Raw genomic sequence first — 23,312 nt, 5'->3', positions numbered from 1 at the left:
AGCCACATGGTGCCTTTTGTGCCAATTCAGGAAAGGGGCCCCTTCCTCAAGACACGTGACTGCCATCTGCTGGGCTGTTGTAGATTCAAACGTATGGTGACTAGGGTGTGGTGGGCCCCCTAGAATTGGGCAGGAGATGACCGGCACACCAGCGAGTCGTGGCCCTGCCTGGGTAACCTGCCCTCCTCGCCCCAAGGTGATTTTGAGGTGGGGCATCACAGAATGTCATTGTGTCTCAAGTGGCCACTCACTCTTTCTGTCCTCTGCAGGAGACAGAAGGCAATGCAGGTGGATGCCACAGTGTTCACCTGCATCAGCATGCTGGCCCGGGCAATGGGGCCAGGCATCCAGCAGGATATCAAGGAGCTGCTGGAGCCCATGCTGGCAGTGGGACTGAGGTGGGTGTCGGAAACCTGAGCTCCCATCTCGGGGAGTATGAGACTCGAACCGCGGTTTCGGGGTGGTGCTGAAAGTGAGGCGTGGGTGTGTGTGTGTGAGATTGGGTAGGCGGGAGAGCTCGCGCTAAACACGGGCTAGTTTTGAATCCTGGTTTCATCTCTAGTTAGCTGTGTGATCCTGACCCGGTTACTTAACTTCTCCGAGCCTCCATTTTCTCACCTGAAAAGCGGGCACAGTAGCAGCTCCTGTTGTCTAGGGTCGTCATGGAGGTTAAGTGAAGGAGTTCATGAAATAGCCACTCTCGGCACACGACTTTGTGTATAAGAAGTGCCCGACCGATGTTTGCAGCTATTTATGTTATCATTGGGAAATGGCCTGGCTTTCCTTGCATTACTTCTCTTTCTCTGTAAAATAAGGACGATGCTCTCAGTTTGCTTCCCAGACTTTTAATCGAGACTTGGTCTTCTGCAGTACCTAAATTATATTAAGCAAGTTCCTCTCTGGCAAAGACCAGAAATTCGTAGATTGATCTGAAACCTCTGACCAGGCCAACAGAGTTCCGGTCATTTATCCTAGTTTGTAGTATCCTTTCTACTTTAAAGACCAAGCGGTGATGGGCCTAACCCCCTGCTGGACGAGAAGGGCTGTTTCTTCTCAAGGACAGACAGATGTCTTGTCCAGCGCCATACACGCCTGGCTTCCTTCCCCTCAGCCCTGCCCTCACTGCTGTGCTGTACGACCTGAGCCGTCAGATTCCACAGCTGAAGAAGGACATCCAGGATGGGCTACTGAAGATGCTGTCCCTGGTCCTTATGCACAAACCCCTCCGGCACCCGGGCATGCCCAAGGGCCTGGCCCATCAGCTGGCTTCCCCTGGCCTCACAGCCCTCCCTGAGGCCAGCGACGTGGGCAGCATTACTCTTGCCCTGCGAACTCTCGGCAGCTTTGAGTTTGAAGGTAAGAAATTGCCCCAGCTCTTACCAAGACACGGAGTGTTGCTGGGAACCCCGAGGAAAGAACAAGGGCGCCTAGCATTGCCGGGTCTTGGCTGGGGATCTGGAGACCAGGTAGCTGATCGGGTAGCGGCTCAGCCTTCTGGGCTCTTTGCATGCTTTGTTAATTCGTTCTCTTTGTTTCTCTGTCCCACCCTGAGTTTGGGGGCAGATGGTGTTCAGGGAAATTCTGCATTGATCCAAGGAATGAATGCTTCAGAGAGACGAGAAAGTCAGAGATGGAGCCCCACCCCATCCCCCTACATCCATGAAGCGGAGATGGCGTTTAATGCTTTAAAATGTCTAAGCCAGAGGCTTTAAGGTGTTTCCGTTCCTACGGCAGTATGATTTTCAGCTGTGGCGTCCTGTGTAGTTCGGTTTAGAGTTCTAAGCTGCAGATAAACCCACATTAATGCCCCTAGGGGGATCTGTTTCAGGAGAGAAAAAGGGATACTTTTGAAATTTAAGATCACGTAGGTGGTATTGCTCAAGACTACAGGGAAACAAGCAAGTACAAAAAGCCTAGATGTGCAGTCTGAATGCTTACAGCCATCTGTGGTTTCCCTCCTGTAGCTCCTTCACTTGCCTTGATTAACACCCAGCTTAATATATTTCTAATGAATAGAAAGTAGCTATATTTACACCCAGCCGACATCAGACTCTCTTTTGCTATTCAAATCTGGGAACTAAAATAGACAAGGTAAATTTGATCAAGAATTGTTTTACTCTCTGGGAACATAAAGAAAGGTTTGGGTCAGAATAAAACGAAATAATTCATCCTTTGAAGGGAATAAAGAAAAGATTAGGATGGGGGGGTGGGGGGGGGGGGAATGCCCTTTTTCTGTCTCCCAGCTCCTCTGCTTCCCTTCTGCCTCTGCTGATTCGAAACCCACTTGTTACCTTCTTAAGAGAAGAGTTCTGGGTCAATATCTTGTTGAAAACTGAATTCATCGCCATGAAATGAAAAACGCAGCCAGCAAGTTGTGGGCCTACCGTCCAGAGCAGCGGTGTTTATTTTGTCTTCTCTCTGCCTTTGTATCCAGGCCACTCTCTGACCCAGTTTGTCCGCCACTGTGCGGATCATTTCCTAAACAGCGAGCACAAGGAGATCCGCATGGAAGCCGCCCGCACCTGCTCCCGCCTGCTCACGCCCTCCGTCCACCTCATCAGCGGCCACGCGCACGTCGTTAGCCAGACTGCGGTGCAAGTGGTGGCAGACGTGCTCAGCAAACTGCTCGTGGTCGGGATCACAGATCCTGGTAAGGTTCATGAGACAGGAGCAGTCTCGGGGAGTTTGGACGCTCGGGGCACCGGGAATTAGCCAGTTTCATGGCGTGCCCTCAGGGAGGTGATGGCCGGCTCTTTCTGTGCCAAAGCGTTAGGCTTGGCTACTCCAGCCAGGTGGCGTAAAATCTTTAATCTGTCTTTAATCCTGTTGTCTTTGCTCCTGTGAGCAAAGAACGACAGGTTAGACGAGAGAAGGGTAAGTGGCAGCCTCTCACGAGGCCGGGGGCAGTGTGGGCGGAAACTGGGAAAGGACCAGAGGATGACGGCATCGAAGAGGCATTCAAAGGCTCGATTGCTCTTGCAGACCCCGACATCCGCTACTGCGTCTTGGCATCTCTGGATGAGCGCTTTGATGCACACCTGGCCCAGGCAGAGAACTTGCAGGCCCTGTTTGTGGCCCTGAACGACCAGGTGTTTGAGATCCGGGAGCTGGCCATCTGCACGGTGGGCCGGCTCAGTAGCATGAACCCGGCCTTCGTCATGCCCTTCCTGCGCAAGATGCTCATCCAGGTAATGGGGTGACCGTCACACCTAGTGGCAGTCTGGAAGGGAGTCATTGTGAGAGCCATTTGGGGAAAGAGAGATGAGGACAAGGAAGGGGAGAAAGATCAAGATGCCTGGTAAAAGCCACATTTGGCTCCAAGAGTCCCTGTTTTCCCAGCTCGGCAGTTACAGTTCAGGGCTGATCGCCTCATGAGCCTCTTCCCTCCAGCGGCACGACTCCAGGGGCCTCTTATCCCCGGCAAACCTCGTCTGCAGGCAGCTCTTTTCTTCTTCCTGGCAAGTCACCGGAGATCCCGCTTCTTGGCACGTTTGGCTCAGTCTGCTGCCGATGGTGTCAGTTTTGCTAACGCCTCTCTGTCCTCCTGCTCTCCTGCTCCCACCAGGTCAGGCACAGAGGCCCAGGATGTGAGCTTGAACTCACAACCCCGAGGTCAAGAGTCGCATGCTCCACCAACTGAGCCAGCCTGGTGCCCCAGGATTTGCAATTCCTGCTAAAACCTGACTCCTCAGTTTTTGTCTCCACCTAGCCGCATAAACTCTCTGGCCTCCTGGTCAGGGGCCCGTGGTCCAGTCCTTCTTGCCTTGAGTGATTTCCACCCACCTCTTCCGGGTCTCAGTGTGGCTCACCCAGTCCTTTCCCGCCCCCTGACTCCGCCTTGTCCCTACGTCCCCCTCTGCTTCCTGAATCTCCCATGGTTTCTTTCGAAACAGATACTTTTCCTAACACGTAAAAACTTAAACGCAGAAAAACCATTGACGTGTAACTTTCATCCGAGACAAATGTCACGTATTCACAGTCTGTCCTAGCTAAAGTGAGTGTAAGTTATATCAGTCAACAAATTAGAGGATTATATTATGTTGGCACTTCTGTTTTTATTTTTATTTTTATTTTTATTTCAAGTTAGATAACATAAAATGTAGTATTGGTTTCAGGAGCAGAACCCGACACTCAGTGCTCATCCCAAGAAGTGCCTTCCTTAGTGCCCATCACCCATTTAGCCCAACCCCCTACCACCTCCCCTCCAGCATTTAAGAGTTCTCTGCATGTAAGAGTCTCTTATGGTTTCCCTCCCTCTCTGTATTGATCTTAATTTTCCTTCCCTTCCCTTCCCTTATGTTCATCCACATATAAGTGAAATCATGTATTTGTCTTCCTGTGACTGACTTATTTCACTTAGCATAACACATTCTAGTTCCATCCATGTTGTCGCAAATGGCAAGATGTCATTCTTTTTGATTGTCGAGTAGCATTCCAGTGCGTGTGTGTGTGTGCGTGTGCACGCGCTCACACATTCTCCCCATTTTCTTTATCCATTCATCACTCGATGGACATTTGGGCTTTTTTCGTACTTTGGCTGTTATTGATAGTGCTGCTATAAACATCGGGGTGCGTGTGCCCCTTTGCATCAGCGTCTTTGTATCCTTTGGATAAATACCTAGTAGTGCAATTGCTGGGTCGCAGGGTAGTTCTATTTTTAATTTTTTGAGGTACCTCCATACTGTTTTCCAGAGTTGCTGCACCAGTGTGTGTTCCCACCAACAGTGCAAAAGCGTTCCCCTTTCTCCGGATCCTCGTCAACATCTGTTGTTTCCTGAGTTGTTAATGTTAGCCATTCTGACGAGTGTGAGGTGGTATCTCGTTGTGGTTTTGATTTTCCTGATGATGAGTAATGTTGAGCATCTTTTCAATTGTCTGTTGGCCATCTGGATGTCTTTGGACAAGTGTCTGTTCATGTCTTCTGCCCATTTCTTCACTGGATTATTTGTTTTTTGGGCGTTGAGTATGATAAGTTCTTTATCGATTTTGGATAATAGCCCTTTGTCTGATATGGCATTTGCAAATATCTTCTCCCATTCCATCCGTTGCATTTTAGTTTTGTTGACTGTTTCCTTCACCGTGCAGAAGCTTTTTATCTTGATGAGGTCCCAATAGTTCATTTTTGCTTTTATTTCCCTTGCCTCTGGACACATGTCTAGTAAGTAGTTGCTGCAGCCAAGGTCAAAGAGGTTGCTGCCTATTTTCTCCTGTAGGATGTTTATGGTTTCTTATGTCACATTTAGGTCTTTCATCCATTTTGAGTTTGTGTGTCTGGTGTAAGAAAGTGGTCCAGGTTCATTCTTCTGCATGTCGTCGTCCGGTTTTCCCAGCACTGTTTACTGAAGAGACGGTCTGTTTTCCACTGGATACTGTTTCCTGCTTTGTTGAAGATTAGTTGGCCATACATTTGTGGGTCCATATCTGGGTTCTGTATTCTGTTCCACTGATCTGTGTGTCTCTTTGTGTGCCAGTACCATACTGTCTCGATGATTACAGCTTTGTAATGCTCCTTGAAGTCCGGGGTTGTGATGCCTCCAGCTTTGGTTTTCTTTTTCAACGTTACTTTGGCTGTTCGGAGTCTTTTGTGGTTCCATACAAATTTTAGGATTGTTGGTTCTAGTTCTGTGAAAAATGCTGGTATTATTTTGATAGGAATTGTGTTAAATATGTAGATTGCTTTCAGTAGCATACGCATCTCAACAATATTTGTTTTTCCAGTCCGTGAGCATGGAATGCGTTTTCATTTCTTTGCGTCTTCTTCAGTTTCTTTCATAAGCTTTCTATAGTTTTCAGCATACAGACCTTTTACCTCCTTGGTTATTCCTAGGTATCTTAACGGTATTTTTGGTGCTATTGTAAATGGGATCGATTCCTGGATTTCTTTTTCTGCTGCTTTGTTGTGTTGTATAGAAGTGCAACCAATTTCTGTACGTTGGTTTTTATATGCTGCGACTTTGCTGAATTCACGTATCAGTTCTAGTAGTATTTTGGTAGAATCTTTTGGGTTTTCCACGTTAGGGTATCATGTCATCTGCGAAGAGTGAAAGTTTGACTTCTTCGGCAATTTGTATGCCTTTTATTTCTTTTTGTTGTCTGATTGCTGAGGCTAGGGCTTCTGGCACGGTGTTGAACAACAGTGGTGAGAGTGGACATCCCTGTCGTGTTCCTGACCTTAGCGGGAGAGCTCTCAGTTTTTCCCCATTGAGGATGATATTAGCTGTGAGTCTTTCATATATGGCTTTTATGATGACTTATGTTCCTTCGACCCCTACTTTCTTAAGGGTTTTTATCAAGAAAGGGTGCTATACTTTGTCAAATGCCTTTTCTGCATCTATTGAAAAGATCATATGGTTCTTATCCTTTCTTTTATTAACATGGTGTATCACATTGATTGATTTATGAGTATTAAAGCAGTCCTGTAGCCCAGCAATAAATCCCACTTAATCATGGTAAATAGTTCTTTTAATGTACTGTTGAATTCGATTTACTAATATCTTGTTGAGAATTTCTTCATCCATGTTCATCAGGGATATTGGCCTGTAATTCTCCTTTTCAGTGAGGTCTCTGGCTTTGGAATCAAGGTAATGCTGGCTTCATAGAGTAAGTTAGGAAGCTTTCCTTCCATTTCTATTTTTTGGGACAGTTTGAGAAGAGTAGGTATTAACTCTGCCTTAAATGTCTGGTAGAATTCCCCTGAGAAGCCATCTGGCCCAGGACTCTTGTTTCTTGGGAGATTTTTGATAACTGATTCCATTTCTTTGCTGGTTATGGGCCTGTTCAAATTTTCTATTTCTTCCTGTTTGAGTCTTGGTAGTGTGTGAGTGTTAAGGAATTTGTCCCTCCCTTCCAGATTGTCCAGTTTGTTGGCATATAATTTTTCATAATATTCTCTTATAATTGTTTGTATTTCTGTGGTGTCGGTTGTGATCTCTCCTCTTTCATTCGTGATTTTATCTATTTGGGTCCTCTTTTTTGAGAAGTCTCACTAGGGGGTTAGTAAATAAACAAATAAAAATGTGTTTATTCTTTCAAAAAAACAGGTTTTAGTTCCGTTGATCTGTTCTACTGTGGTTTTTTGTTTCTATTATCACTTACTGCTCTCATTTTTATTATTTTTCTTCTGCTGCTGGCTTTGGGCTTTATTTGCTGCTCCTTTTCTAGCTCCTTTAGGTGTAAGGTCAGGCTGTGTATTTGGGACCTTTCTTGCTTTTGAGATAGATCTGAATGACAATGTATTTCCTTCCCTCTTAGGGCTGCCTTTGCTGCATCCCAAAGGGTTTGGACTGTCGTGTTTTCATTTTCATTTGCTTCCATGTATTTTGTAATTTCATCTTTAACTTCCTGGTTAACCCATTCTTTAGTAGGATGTTCTTTAACCTCCATGTATTTGAGGGCTTTCCAAATTTTTCCTGGTGGTTGATTTCAAGTTTCATAGTGTTGTGATCTGAAAATATGCATGGTGTGATCTCAGTCTTCTTGTACCTCTTGAGGGCTGATTTGTGACCTAGTATGTGATCTATTCTGGAGAATGTTCCATGTGTACTCGAGAAGAATGTGTATTCTGCTGCTTTAGGACAAAATGTTCTGAATATGAGTCCGTCTGGTCCAGTGTGTCATTCAAAGCCATTGTTTCCTTGTTGATTCTCTGCTTGGTTGACTTGTCCACTGCTGTAAGTAGGGTATTAAAGACTTCTATAATGGTATGATTATTAATGAGTTTGTTTACGTCTGTGATTAATTGATTTATATGTTTGGGTGCTTCCAAGTTGGCGACATAAATATTTACAATTGTTAGATCTTCTTGATGGATAGATCCCTTAATTATGATAATAATGCCCTTGTTCATCTCTTGTTACAGTCTTTGTTTTAAAATATGGTTTGTCTGCTGTAAGTATGGCTACTTTGGCTTTCTTTTGACTTCCGTTAGTATGGTAGATGGTTCTTCATGCCCTCACTTTCAATCTGCAGGTGTCCTTAGGTCTCAAATGAGACATAGGGTAGCAGAATGGATTAAAAAAACAAGATCCATCAATATGCTGCCGGCACTTCTGTGTTTAGCCTAATGGTTTATTTCTTCAACTGCTGCCCTGTGTGAGGAGTGTCCATCACTTTAAGTCTTTTTAAAATACCTAAGGTTTTACGGGGCACCTGGGTGGCTCAGTTGGTTAAGCGTCCAATTTCAGCTCAGGCCATGATCTTGCGGTTCGTGGGTTCGAGCCCCATGTCAGGCTCTGTACTGACAGCTCAGAGCCTGGATCCTGCTTCAGATTCTGTGTCTCTCTCTCTGTCCCTCTTCCGCTCATGCTCTCTGTCTCTCTCTCAAAATAAATTAAAATAAACATTAAAAAAATATACCTGGGGCGCCTGGGTGGCTCAGTCGGTTAAGTGTCTGACTTCAGCTCAGGTCATGATCTCACAGTCTGTGAGTTCGAGCCCCGCATCGGGCTCTGTGCTGACAGCTCAGAGCCTGGAGTCTGCTTTGGATTCTGTGTCTCCCTCTGTCTCTGCCACTCCCCTGCTCGCACTCTCTCTCTCAAAAATAAACATTTAAAAAAAATTATGTATATGTATATATATATATGTATATGTGTATATATATATGTGTATATGTGTGTGTATATATATATACACAGACATATACACACACATATATACATATATATATATATATATATATATATATATAAAATCTCTAAGGTTTGGGGAAGGAAAAGAAATCATTGTTGAACCTACCAGCCCAAATCCTGCTAAAGAAGCTTGAAACAGAAATATCTCCTAATGAGAATATTACTGAGCTCAGCCCTGGTAACACCAAAATTTCTAATTGTTTTCAAATGCATATACAGACCTTCCCAAGGTGAATTGGACATTTTCATGCCTTGATAATAAGGGACATTACCTAAATGTGCTTTGTCCTTTTTCTGATGCCTTGATCACCAGAGAGGGCGCTGGGTATTGTTGTGGGGGCACAGCAATGCTCTCTGGCTCTGGAAATGAATCGGGGATCTTTGAAGTGGCCCTTGCCGCCCCCGAGAGTTGTGCTCTCCTCACAGGCACTCATTTTCTCCCCGCCTGCGTCTCCTTGCTCACGTGGGTCCTTTCTGAGCATCCCTGTCCATCCCCTCTCACGGCTGTCTGCTGTGACAGGGGAAAAACAGGCTGCCAGGGGGATCCAGAAAGTCAGGATTATTAAATCAATAACCGGAGACAAGATATAATGTGAAATTGTAGACTCCTCCTCTGGGTAGCTGAGTTAACATGCACTGTTCTCATGGTTCAGAGATTTCCTTCTGGCAACTTCAGCTCACCAGAAGTCTGTCTATATTAAGTTGTTTCTATGAAGTCACTATGAGTAGAACGTGCTGATTTGCAGGTGTTTTAAGGATGTCAGAACAAACATGTTATTTCTGTTCATAAAGGTCCAAGGGGAATCTATTGATATAATCCCTCACTGTTGGGGTTTAGATGTGCCTGAAACCACTACTGAGTATTAATATTTCTTTCAACATCATAGCTATTCTGACTGTTCTTGGATTCTTTTGTCATTAGTTATAAGCCCTCTTAGTGATTTGCTGTCTGGATGGAGATTTTTCTCAAAAGAGAGCCCTTCCTTCATACCTTATTTCTCTCTCTCTCTCTCTCTTTGTTTTAATGTTTATTTATTTTTGAGGGAGAGAGGGAAATAAAGTGTGAGCAGGGGAGGGACAGAGAGAAAAGGAGACAGAGGATCACTGTAGGGCTCGAACCTACGAACTGCAAGATTATGACCTGAGCCAAAGTTGGATGCTCAACCACCTGAGTCACCCAGATGCCCCACTTCAATCCTTATTTCTGCAGACCCCTGCTCATACTGTCCCTGGTGGTTTTCTCAGTCTCCTGTGACTGTGCTGCACTGTCACAGCTCTGCTCGGGGACGATCGTGGGACCGTGGGAGCTGGGACTGGTTTCAGACCGTCTCTCTTCCCACCACTGCTGTGTCCCACTGTTTGCCTTTGTGGAATATCTAGCAGCCACTTGATCCGTAGTGGAGTTCTGGTTCCTTCCTCTGGTTCCCTGCCACCTTTCCCCTTTGACACACCGTTCCTCTCTAGAATTTCCTTTATCATACGAACCTTTCTTCCCTCCAGATTTTGACAGAACTGGAGCACAGCGGCATTGGGAGAATCAAAGAACAGAGTGCCCGCATGCTGGGCCACTTGGTCTCCAATGCCCCCCGGCTCATCCGCCCCTACATGGAGCCCATTCTGAAGGTAACCCACAATAGCTAGAGAGACTGGCACTTTCTCTCCAGGTGATCTTATGTCAGCTCATTCGGGACGATGGGAGTGTTTCAGTAGAGAAGTTCTTTGGCCCCAGGCTTGGGGACGAGGGCCCCATCAGGCCCTTCTCAGCGAAAGAACTACAAAAATCCCACCAATTGCAGGAAAGGGCTCTCTTTATAAGAGATAAGAAATGATGGTTCCAGCACATCATCAAATGTGCCTGGAAAGAAGTAGGTAAATAGTGGCATAAAATTGTTCCTTCAAAATGAAGAAAAAATGAGCTTTAAAATCTGAATGCGTTTAGAGGCATGTGAAATCTTTCAGAACCTACGTGCATCTGGGCAGATGATCACACAGGTATCATTTGAGGAGGCATGGGAAACATTTTTAAATCATGGCACTTCCCAGCTCTCTCGTATGTCAGACTGGGCTCAGAAAAGTTTTAGAATCCACATTCCAGAGAAATCCTGGATTTGTAAAGCCTAGAAGTAATTTATCTGTGACTGAGATGGTCTCTTGGGTGAATTTTACTTATGTAAAAGAAAGGTTCCTGGTAGATTTCTGTCCTGCATTCATTTTCTCATACCTTCTTTTCATAGGCTTTAATATTGAAACTGAAAGATCCAGACCCTGATCCAAACCCAGGTGTGATCAATAATGTCTTGGCCACAATAGGAGAGTTGGCTCAGGTAAGGGGACAACGACTTTTTCCACAGGATGGAAAGAATGCTGTTTAGCCTCTGAGGAAATCAAAATAAGGCCATAATTTCTAATCTTCTCTACCGCGGTCTTTTTCGTTTTGTAGGTCAGTGGCCTAGAAATGAGGAAATGGGTTGATGAACTCTTTATTATCATCATGGACATGCTCCAGGACTCCTCCCTGTTGGCCAAAAGGCAGGTGAGTACTGCTCTTTCTGGACTGAGCAGGACAGGCCCCTGGGAGGCCTGGGCCCTTGTCTCTCTTCATCACTCACTGCCCCCAGCCAGTGCCCGACCCAGAGCTCGGCACACAGTAGGTGCTCAGAAGTATCTGCTGAGTAAAGGGAAGGAAGATATGGAACCAGAATTCGTTGTCATCCTGACCTGGAGACAACTTTGAGGAAGTAGCAGCTCAAAGAAAAATCCAGATCATGTATCAGAGCCCCGGCCCCCAGAGGGAGAAGGAAAGCCTGGGCCTGTGGCTGGGGAAGCAAAAGCCACGCTTCAGCAGCCCCCACCCCCACCCCCACCCCCAGTCCTGGCTTCACTTTGGCCACTGAGGCCATTAGGTGACTAACATTAAGAACAGTCTTAATTTCCCTCGAAGCTCGATTTCTCCCATTAATCATTCAGGATGTGGAAGGACTGTGTGTTTCCTTTGAGGAAGATGGGGCTCTTCTGTATCCAGTGATTGTTGGCATCGGTTTGTGGCCTTGTTTTTATGCCCAAACTCTCAAGGATTTCTGTTGGCGGTTAACAGAACTCTACTGGAAACATTTTTTCTTGGAAAAGCCTCTAATACTTCGCTGTAATTATTTAAGGAAGAGTACAGACCATGCTTTCTCCTACTGACTCGACCGACCACACGATCTGTTCCTTGTCCAGGTGGCTCTGTGGACCCTGGGACAGTTGGTGGCCAGCACTGGCTATGTGGTGGAGCCCTACAGGAAGTACCCCACTTTGCTTGAGGTCCTGCTGAATTTTCTGAAGACTGAGCAGAACCAGGGTACACGGAGAGAGGTAGGGCACGTGGCACACTCGGTCTTTAAAGATTTTGCTGGAAGAATGGAGAGAGATTGTGGCATTAACATGCTCTTGAGAGCATGTTGGTTAGACGTCCTGTCCTCCTGTTTCGTTCTCATAGCTGGCCGTTCAGGTATGAACTGGGTATCATGGAACATCGAGAGGAATACGCATCAAAGCTATGGTCATCGGATACTGTGATGAATGTTTTCTTCTTCCCCTCCCCCTCCCCACCCAGGCTATCCGTGTGTTAGGGCTTTTGGGGGCCCTGGATCCCTACAAGCACAAAGTGAACATTGGCATGATTGACCAGTCCCGCGACGCTTCTGCTGTTAGCCTGTCAGAATCCAAGTCAAGTCAGGATTCCTGTAAGTTGAGGGGACTGATGAGAGACTTATCACATCCTGCCTCACGAAGCGCTTGCCGGCTGTGTTTGGAAAGAGCCTTGGGCTGGTTAACAAATGACAGCACGTCGGCTCACTTCATGACTTTTGAGTGGAAAGTTGAGTTTTGTCTTAAACCGCAATAGGGATGCTGCTTCCCAATGTGTCTGGAATCCTTACATCTGTCCAGACTCTTTGCCAAGGGTCAACAGGCTAAGCCTGTACCCGCTTTTTGGTGCTGATGAGAGAGATGTGAATCATCACTCCCTCACCTCTGTTCATCTGTCGTTCTTTGTTAGTCCTTCTTTGATGTTTTCTATTCTCCTGGTGTCCAAGGAGCAAGAGGGTAGAATTTATCCTCTCTGTTTTAATCGGTAGGGAAATCTGAGGCCAGGCTCGGGGGCATAGACAAACTAGTAGCTCTCAGAATCCAGGGCTGTTTTTTCCATCAACTGGTCTGGCTCTGGAGCCCCTCTGTCTGTTGACAAGTAGCCTGAGAGATTGGGTAGGGTATGGGGTTACAGCAGATTCTTCTAGGGTGGACTTATTTCCGAAAGTATGAAAATCCAGCAGTGGCTCTCCCAGCCCTTCCAGCAAAATGTTGTGTTCCCCAAATAATTTGTTTCCAAACTCTATGGAAGGAACCTTGTTGCTTCCAATGTATTCTTCTGTGTTAGAGAAGTGTACCTATGATAGCACCCTGTCAGACCCAGGGTGGGTCCTGGGTCTCAGCAGAGTGGGGGCCGGGTCCCTGCGGGTTTTGTCCTTACTCGGCAGTGCCTGTCCAGCCTCTTGACCCACTGAGTTCTTACCCTCCTCAGTGTACCGTTCAGCCTCCCCTCACCCAGTCTTTGAGATCCTTGCTGTTCAGGTCTGGTGGCATTTGCCACCCCCTTCTCTGAAGTCCCTAGAGGGACCGAGCAGCTACTGAACAGATGCTGGCCTAATTTGGGGGTTACTGGGGAGTTGGCCTTGACTTTCATTTAGGGGGTGTGATTATTTTTACTGACGGTTTCAACTTCAGAGTTGTCACTTGTAATGATAAGAAGCTAAGTTAAACAGAGCAATTTAAGGAAAACCCATCATGTACCATTCTAGGCTTCTGTAGTTGGGGTCAGAGAAAAGCCAGAAACTCTTAGAAGCCTTAATGGTGACAGCCTATTCATTGGGTCCTGATGTTCTCTGTCCTCCCCGTGAACGCCGATGGCGCTCGGGCTGTTGGTGGCACGCCAGGCTCTACTCCAAGTCGGAGTCACATCACGCACGTATAGCTTGTGACTGTTGCCGTCGTTCTGTCCTAGCTGACTACAGCACCAGCGAGATGCTGGTCAACATGGGCAACCTGCCCCTGGACGAGTTCTACCCCGCCGTGTCCATGGTGGCGCTGATGCGGATCTTCCGGGACCAGTCCCTCTCGCACCATCACACCATGGTAGTCCAGGCCATCACCTTCATCTTCAAGTCCCTGGGCCTCAAGTGTGTGCAGTTCCTGCCCCAGGTCATGCCCACGTTCCTCAATGTCATTCGCGTCTGTGACGGGGCCATCCGGGAGGTAAGTAGCTAAAACCCTACCCCTGCTCCCTCCGCCTGAGCCCCAGCTGGTCCGCTGAGGCAGATTATTTGCATATCAGCTTCCTGTCGCTGCCCTCTGCTGGCTGTTGAGCTGAGCACCTGTCCTCCCTCCTCACACTTGACGGAACAGGTGCGGTTGGCTCGGCCCGGTGTCCTGGGTTATCCCCTCAGAATGGCGATGAATGGGTGGGTGGGTGTGTGTGTGTCTAGAGTTCAGTGCATTTGTTGGGGAGAATGTTCCACTGTGTGGACTTCTGGTTGCTTTCTCATGATTAGATTTAAGTCCATCAGTTTTGTGGTTGTTGTTTTAATGTTTATTTATTTTGAGAGAGAAAGAGCAGGGGAGGGGCAGAGAGACAGAGAGACAGAGAGAATCTCAAGCATGCTCTGCGCTATCCATGCAGAGCCCGAGGTGGGGCTCGATCCCACGACTGTGAGATCATGACCTGAGCCCAAATCAAGAGTCGGACACTCAACTGACTGAGCCTTCCAGGCACCCCTAAGTCCATCATTTTTAGTGAGAATACTGCAGAGGTGACGTTCTTATCAGATCTCATAATGTCAGCTTCTCCCATTAGTGTTGATCATGAGTTCGAGCACACGGTTAGATTGGCATCTGTCAGATCTTTCCATCGTAAAGTTGCCTTTTTCGTGAGCCATTGAGTAATCTGTGGGGTGATACTTCGAGACTACGACTGTCCTGTTCCCTGACTACCTTTTACCCTGTGGCTGAGTATTCATAGGTGACCCTTGCCTGAATCAGTTGTCACACTGATTGCAAAGTAGGGACTTTCTAGTTCTACCATTTCTTCGACTTTTAACAGCTGGCACATTCCTGTGAAGTAGAATTTTCCCCTTTCCTTCCCCACAGCTCCCTTTTGTTCTCTTTCCTTTCTCTGAACCACAGAACCTGCAGAGTGCTTCTGTGATTATTATACTTATGCCACTACTGACCACAAACCTGCTAAATAAAGTTTAAGGGGGCTTTTTTTTTTTTTTTAATGTTTTTGATTTTTTTTTTTTTATGTTTATTTATTTTTGAAGGAGAGAGACAGAGCATGAGCGAGAAGGGGCAGAGAGAGAGGGAGACAGAATCCAAAGCAGGCTCCAGCAGGCTGTCAGCACAGAGCCCGATGAGGGGCTCAGACCCACGAGCTGTGAGATCATGACCTGAGCCGAAGTCGGACGCTTAACCGACTGAGCCATCCAGGCGCCCCTTTAATTTTTTTTTTTTAAAGTAAATTCTGCATCTAGTGTGGGGCTTGAACTCACGGCCCTGAGATTAAGAGTCGGTGCTTAACCAACCGAGCCACCCAGGCTCCCCAGAGTACTGTGTTATAAAGATACTTGAATTAATTTTTCTGATCAGTTTTTCTCTCTGTGATAATATATTCAACTTGATGTACATTTGGAGGAAATAGTATCTTTTTAGAAAGTATATTTTCTAACTTTGTGCCTGGAGGACAGAAGTGCAGTTTATTTTTATGTGTTCAACCTCATTGAACTCTTACTAATTCTAATCATCTAGCTTTTCACTCTAGATAATCATACAGTGTACAAAAAGAGAAAGATAGGGGGGCCTGGGCTCAGTCGGTTAAGCATCCAACTCTTGATTTCAGCTCAGGTCATGATCTCGTGGCTTGTGAATTTTAGCCCCACATCGGGCTCTGTGCTGACAGCGTGGAGCCTGCTTGGGATTTTTCTCTCTGCCCTGCCCCGCCCCGCTCACACTTGTTCTAGCAATGTATGCTTTCTCTCTCTCAAACTTAAAAAAACAAGGAAGGAAGGAAGGGAGGGAGGGAGGGAGGGAGGGAGGAAGGAAGGAAGGAAGTTAGTTCTAGTTTTTGTTTTAGTCTGTAAACCAGTTAGTTATTGCTTTTCTCATTGTATATCCAGGACCTTCAACCCAATGTTGATTGGCTCAGTCAAAGTGGAAATCTTTCACCGTGGTCCTGATTTCAGTGGGACAGCTGTAAAGATTCCACTGCTGAATATAACGTTTGCTGTAGGTTTTTGGTAATTAGCTTTGAAAGGGTTATAAATGTTCCCTTGCGTTCTTAATTTGCTAAAGTTTTTATCACGAACAGGTATGGGATTTATCAACTGCCTTTTATTTGTCTGGCGTGATAATCGCATATTTTTTCCTCTTTCAGGGTGTTCATATGTTGAATTTATGGATATGTTCTAATGTTGAAGTATTCTTGAAGTCTTGTCCTAAAACCAGCTTGGTTATGATGTATTTTGTTAATACATTGACTTTACATCTACTACTTAATTGAGATTTTTTTACATCAGCAATCCTGAGTGGAATTTGCCTGTAATTGTTACTATTTCTTTTTTTTAACTATAGGTTCAAAGATCTGTTTATCTTTTCTGTTGCTTCTTAAAACAGTTTTGGTCACATTTTTCTAGGAAATTACTCATTTTATTTACTTTCTGTCTGTAGGTTTGCCTTCTGTGCACATTTCATAGAATTGGAATCATATGTGGTTTTTTGTGTCTAGCTTCTTTCACTTTACGTGATCCTTTTGAGTTCATCGTGGATCAGTAGTTTATTCCTTCTTTCTAGCTAAATAGTAATGTAATGCTATTATTGCTCGGAGGAAGTGTTTTTAATGTTTCCTATGCTTTCTTCTTGCGTCCCTGAGTTATCCAGAAATGGATATTTTAATTTGCAGATTTACAGGATTTCAGATTTCTTCTTTGGATATCTACTTCTGACTTAATTGCATTGGGTTTGTGATTCCTCGATGTTTGCTGAAACCACCTTAATAGTCTAATGCTTGGTCCATTTTCGATAAATGTTTCCTCCATGCTTGGGAATAGTGTGTATTTGCTAACGTTATCCACAAGGTTCCACGTATGTCGTTAGATTTGAACTTACTACTTGCTGCGTTCAAGTCTTTTGTATTCTTGTTAATTTTTTGTTTGCTTAATCTGTCCATTACTGAGAGAAGTGAGATAAAAACCTCCCTTTACAATGCTGGCTTTATTAATTTCTCATAGTTTAGTCAGTTCTGTTGTATGTACTTGGGGGATATATTATAGGTACGTTCAAATTTAAAATCATATCTTCCTGATAAGTCGAATCTTTTATCATTGTGCAATAACTCTTTATATCTTTAATACCTTAAAATTTATTTTGCCTAGTTTTAATATAGCTACACCATCTTTTTTTTGGAGGGAGGGAGGATGTCTTTTATTATCTTTTTACTTTTAATTGTCTTAAGGACTTTTTGCTTTAGATGGGTCACTCATGATCATGATATGTATAATAATGCAGCTAGGTTATCCCTTTAATCTAGTTTGAAAATCTTTGCATTCAGTCCAATTACATTTATTGTGATTGCTGGTAAATTTGGGCTTATTTCTACCATCTGATCTAGTGCTTTATCTGTTTGTTTATTTTCTTTATTTTCTGTCTTTTTGGGGCTTGATTTAAGCTTTCATTTTCTTGTCTTTTGCCCTCTACTTGTTGGCCATCTTTAATTTTAATAAATGATCTATAATGGGATATTTCAGTTGTAAACAAAAGCGGACAACTTCTATCAAATTCCCATACTCATTAATAATTATTAGCACTCTGTCAATTTGGTTTCATCTTATTACTACCACCCCCACCAATCTCTTCCCCCCCACATACAAACATTTTTTCTGGGGTATTTTAAAGCAAATTCTAGGTATCATACTATTTCACCAATAAAAAGCTTTTCCCCCATATAACCAAAATTACAAGACCTACAAAATTAAAAATAATTCCTTAGTATCTTCTAATATGAAGACTTCTTCAAATGTCCTTGTTTGTCTTCTTTTCTTTTCTTTTCTTTTCTTTTCTTTTCTTTTCTTTTCTTTTCTTTTCTTAAGTAGGTTTCATACCTAGCGCAGAGGCCAACACAGGGCTTGAACTCATGACCCCCAAGATCAAGACCTGAGCTGACCTCAAGAGTCAGACGCTTCACCATCTGAACCACCCAGGCCCCCTCCTTATTTGTCTTAAAAATGTATTTTTACATTTGATTTATTTAAATCATAATCCAGATAAGGCCTGCACGTGGCATTCAGCTGATATATCCAATTGTCTTTCTGTCCCCCTTTTTACCCCACTTTTTTTCATACCATTTATTTGTGAAGGAAGCAGGTCATTTTTCCTATAGAATTTCCCATTCTGGATTTGGCTGATAATATCTTCAAGATGTCTTTTAACTTCTTGTAAACTGGTTAGATTTAGATGCTTAGTTAGATTCAGGTTCCTTCTTTTGGTGAGAAATCCTTCGTACCGCATACTTCCTATTTCAACAGTTAGTAAGCAAGTCTTTTCTAAATGATCCACTTCTAGTAACATAAAAGGTAATCGATGGGCTCAGGTACTGTGATCCTGTGTTCCCCATCAGCTTTTCTCCTAATCCTTTTAGTGCTCATTGAAGATTGTTTTGTAGAACCATTATTTCATTGGCAACTGGAAAACGGTGATTTCTAATTCTGTTACCCCTTCTGGATTTATTAGCTAGCAATTATCTATAAAGAACTTTATGTTATCAACTATTTAGTTAATTTGAAATATAGTTCATGCAGGAAGGGCAAAATAAACGCACGATTGTTTTATTTATCAGTTTTTCAGAGTAATGAATCAGGTCCTTTGCAACCTCTCCAATGTGACTCAGGCACCACCCCACGACCCCTGTTGTTTTTGGAGTATCAGTATCAACTTGTGTGCGTGCGTGCGTGCGTGCGTGTGTGTGTGTGTGTGTTTTCTGTTCATTGAAGGCACTGTTTTTTCTCATGATCTAATTATCCCACTCGACGTGGCTGTTGTGTTCCTTTTACATTGCCAGTGGTCTTGGTCTTTGATCGCTTTCTTGCTTTCTGGCAAAAAAAAAAAAAAAAAAAAGATATATTGAGCTTATCAAGTACATTTCACTCAAGCCTTGTCATGGCCACTTTCAAGGAGCTATGGTTTCTTTTTTCCTTTTTTTTTTTCTTTTTAAGTTTATTTATTTTGAGAGAGAGAGAGAAAAAGAGCATGTACACATGAGTGGGGAAGGAGCAGAGAGAGAATCCCAGCAGGCTCCACACTGTCAGTGTAGAGCCTGACATGGGGCTCAATCCCTTGAACTGTGAGATCATGACATGAGCTAAAATCAAGAGTCAGACACTTAACTGACTGAGCCACCCAGGCGTCCCCGGAGCTATGGTTTCTTTAAGTGAGAGATGGTACTTAGAAACTGCAGTTTGTGTGCTAGGGTGCTCATTGCTACTGACATATCATTATTCTCAGCCATTTCAGTGAACAGACCTAGAAATAAGTAATTTTTAGAAAGAGGAAAATTAGGTAATGCATATTTAAGTTTTAAGAGTTTTTACTTTGATTTTATACTTGTTTCTCACACTGAAAAACTTGTTCCTTGGTTCTGACATTTCTATAATTACTTGCTTTATCTTGCAAAATACATACCTACATGTATCTTATATACATGTAAATAGCAAATGACCAGTATTAGTAATAACAGTAAGATTACTGAATGCAGTTCAAGGTTTTTTGCAATTTTTTGTTGTTCTTAGGCTGTGTCCTTTTGGAGATATACACCAAAATGCTGTGTTTATTTTTTATTTAAAAAAATTTTTTTTTTAATGTTTATTTCTAAGACAGAGACAGAGAGAGAGAGACAGAGCATGAGCAGAGGAGGGGCAGAGAGAGAGAGGGGGACAAAGAATCCAAAGCAGGCTCCGGGCTCTGAGCTGTCAGCACAGAGCCTGACTCGAGGCTCCAACTCGTGAACTACACGATCGTGGCCTGAGCCAAAGTCAGACACCCAACCAACTGAATCACCCAGGCACCCCTTAAAATGCCGTGTTTAAAGTTGCTTGAAATTCTTTGAGTGATTGTCCAACCAACTTGATTTATAGTTAAATTGTTTCTGCTTGTTTTCAGTTTTTAGAAATTTCTTTGAGGTTTTTCCAATTTAACTAGGTTTTCTGATTTAACTTTGAGGTTCATTCTGATTATGTAAGACATTAACATGGTTCCAGGGCCAAAACTATAAAATATGTTCAGTGAAGTCTGACTTCTCCCCGCATCCCTATTCCGTGTTTCTTCCTTCCTCTGCCATTTCCTATTGCTGCTATAACAGATCACCGCCAACTTCATAGCTTCAAACGACACAAATTTATTATCTTATGGCTCTGTAGGTCATACGTCTGACAGAGGTCATACTGAGCTAAAATCAGGGTGCCATTGAGGCCACATTCCTTTCTGGAGGCTGTAGGGGAGAATCCATCTTCTTGCTTCTTCTAGCTTCTAGAGGCTTCCCACGTTCCTTTGCCATCTGCCTCCACCTTCGGAGTCAGCAACATTGCATCTCCCTGACCTTTCTTCTGCTGTCAGATCTTTCTCTCTGCCCACTGCCAGGAAAGGTTCTCTGCTTTTAAGGTAAGGACGCCTTTGATTAGATTTGCCACACCTGGATAATCTCCACATGTCAAAGTCCTGAACCTTAATCACCTCTTCTCAAGTCCCCTTTGTCATGTATTGGTAGGTTCTGGGGATTGGGGCATGGACATCTGTGGCGTACCGTTGTTCTGCCACCGCACTTCCCCCTGAGGTAACCGGGCTTTGGTTGTTTTTTTTTTAATGTTCAATTATGTATTATTAAATCTTCTCTACTGGTAGTTAATTTTTTATTATTTTTATTTTTTTAATATTTCTTTACATTTTATTTTATTTTTATTATTTTTTTTAATTTTATTTTTTATTTTTTTTAATTTACATCCAAATTAGTTAGCATATAGTGCAACAATGATTTCAGGAGTAGCTTCCTTAGTGCCCCTGACCCATTTAGCTCATCCCCCTCCCACAACCCCTCCAACAACCCTCAGTTTGTTCTCCATATTTAAGACTCTCTTATGTTTTGTCCCCCTCCCTGTTTTTATGTTATTTTTGCTTCCCTTCCCTTATGTCCATCTGTTTTGTCTCTTAAAGTCCTCATATGAATGAAGTCATATGATTTTTGTCTTTCTCTGACTAATTTCACTTAGCATAATAGCCTCCCGTTCCATCCACGTAGTTGCAAATGCGAGATTTCATTCTTTTTGATTGCCGAGTAGTACTCCGTTGTGTATCTGTACCACATCTTCTTTACCCATCCATCCATCGATGGACATCTGGGCTCTTTCCATCCTTTGGCTATTGTCGATAGTGCTGCTAGAAACATGGGGGTGTGTGTGTCCCTTCGAAACAGCACACCTGTATCCCTTGGATGAATGCCTAGTAGTGCAATGGCTGGGTCGTAGGGTAGTTCTCTTTTTAGTTTTTTGAGGAACCTCATACTGTTTTCCAGAGTGGCTGCACCAACTTGCACTCCCACCCCCTGAGGTAACTGTTTTGGTCAGTTTTTGAATTTATCTTTCCTTCTTTCCTTGAGAGATGATGGCGCTCCACTCTGTGGATATCCCCCCGCCATTTAACCCATCCCTGTGGATGTATTTTACGTTTTTTCCACTCTTTTGATACTTCAAATAATCCTGTAACAAAAAGCTGTGTGTGCATATAATTTTTACCTCTTTTTGTACTTGATTGGCCTCATTTTTTACATTTTTAAAAAGCTTTTTATTTGTTTTTTTTTAGTAATCTCTACACCCAGTGTGGGGTGTGACCTCACAACCCTGAGATCAACAGTCACGTGCTCCTGTGACTGAGCCAGCCAGGTGCCCCCTCATTTTTTACACTTCGATCTTTGAACTCTTTGGAATATGTCCCCATGTACAGGATGGATTCATGTTATCCTTCTCTACCCTTACGATTTTGCCTCACATGCCTAATTTTAATACCTAATTTTAAAAATGAATCCGTATCTCTGTCCTTCCCCAGAATAACATACAAAACTTAGAACGATTGCTCAGACTATGTTATTGTGAAGTATCCCTTTTTTTTCTACCACCAAACTAAACATTATCGCTGTTGTGTGCAGAGACACTTGCCAACTCACTTCTCCTTATTCTGTCTCCCACCTCAGTGCTTCCTCCTAGCATCATTATCCTTCTGTAGAGCCAAGGCACATTCCTCTTGTGAACATCCATCAGAGTAAGCTCTCTGTTTCTGTTTTATCTGAAACCATTTTTATTTCACCCTCTTTTAAAATCCTTACTTAGCTGAGAATATGATTGTGGGTTCTGCAACTGTAGATAAGATCCCACGTTTTCTCATTTCTTTTGTTGAGAAATCATGATTCCTTTTCACTTAACCTCACTTTTCTCAGTGTCTGTTTCAGATCTTCTCATTGTGTTTGTTGCCCTGAAGCTCCACTATTGTGTGTAGAGATACGGATTGCTTTCTTGCATCCTCTTTGGGATTTGTGGACTTCCCGAATATGAGGATTCCACCCTTCGATTTTTTCCTTGCAGAATTCGTTTCAACCTGTAGAGCTTCTCACTTTGTCCTTAATGTCTGTTAGTTTCTTCTCTGTATTTTTCATCTTTATCTCTCTGAGATTCCCTTCTAGATATTTCTTCACTTTCTGTTTCTGTTCATGAATTCCTCAACTGTGTCTTTGGACCTGTACCTGTCCTTGAGTTTTTTGGTTCAACTATATATATATAATGCTTATTTATTTTTGAGAGACAGAAAGAGAGCACCAGTAGGGGAAGGGCAGAGAGAGAGAGGGAGACACAGAATCTGAAGCAGGCTCCAGGCTCTGAGCTGTCCGCACAAAGCCTGACATGGGGTTCAAACTCGTGAACCATGAGATCATGACCTGGGCCGAAGTCAGATGCTTAACCCAGGCGCCCTAAATTCTCACATAAATAAATGTGAGAATTTAAGCATTTTAAACAGATCTGTTTTATATTTTTATCCAATAATTCCAATATGTATAAAATCCTTGATGGGTCTGATCCTGCTACTTATTGTTTCTGCTGAGTCATGCTCTGAGTGGCCTGTCCTTATGTGTTTTATAATTTTGGATCGCATATCCTAGTCCACTGGCATTCCTTGGCTCTGAGGTCGCATCTCTCCAGATTTACATTTGCTTCTGCCCTGTGATCCAAGAGAACCTTAAGTTAATTTCTTGGCTTAGAGTTTCTCAGTCCACAGAGATGGTCCAAATAACCCATATCTAAACTCATATGAAAATGAACTGAAATTACAAGCTCTTGGGGGAGACTTTTTTCCTACCTAGATGTCACATCAAGGCTGACAGATGTCTTTGTCTCCTTTTGCCATTGGACAGCTTTAGGGGTGGGAGGGTCACCATTTCTCTTACTATGTAGCCCTCTGAAGGTCTGGCTTTCTGTGACAGGTTTCAATTCTCTTAGTATAATAACAATATTTATTACCTTTTATGCATTATCTTTAGGCTTTTCATAGTAAGGATATCTAACC

General features: G+C 43.6%; 1 protein-coding gene across 1 annotated transcript in view; it reads left to right on the top strand.

The window, feature by feature from the left end:
- Positions 1 to 23,312, top strand: part of MTOR (mechanistic target of rapamycin kinase) — a 132,113-nt gene that overhangs the window by 18,157 nt on the left and 90,644 nt on the right. The window contains exons 10-19 of the mRNA XM_042997977.1: positions 270 to 398; positions 1,112 to 1,356; positions 2,435 to 2,650; positions 2,983 to 3,188; positions 10,128 to 10,250; positions 10,862 to 10,951; positions 11,068 to 11,160; positions 11,847 to 11,981; positions 12,223 to 12,352; positions 13,669 to 13,919. Of these exons, the coding sequence (XP_042853911.1) occupies positions 270 to 398; positions 1,112 to 1,356; positions 2,435 to 2,650; positions 2,983 to 3,188; positions 10,128 to 10,250; positions 10,862 to 10,951; positions 11,068 to 11,160; positions 11,847 to 11,981; positions 12,223 to 12,352; positions 13,669 to 13,919 (1,618 nt within the window). The remainder of the gene's footprint in view (positions 1 to 269; positions 399 to 1,111; positions 1,357 to 2,434; positions 2,651 to 2,982; positions 3,189 to 10,127; positions 10,251 to 10,861; positions 10,952 to 11,067; positions 11,161 to 11,846; positions 11,982 to 12,222; positions 12,353 to 13,668; positions 13,920 to 23,312) is intronic.

The sequence above is a fragment of the Panthera tigris genome, chromosome C1 (genome assembly GCF_018350195.1).
Source record: "Panthera tigris isolate Pti1 chromosome C1, P.tigris_Pti1_mat1.1, whole genome shotgun sequence".
NCBI lineage: Eukaryota > Metazoa > Chordata > Mammalia > Carnivora > Felidae > Panthera > Panthera tigris.
The sequence above is the reverse complement of the archived record's forward strand: the minus strand, read 5'-3'. Positions and strand labels throughout refer to the sequence as shown.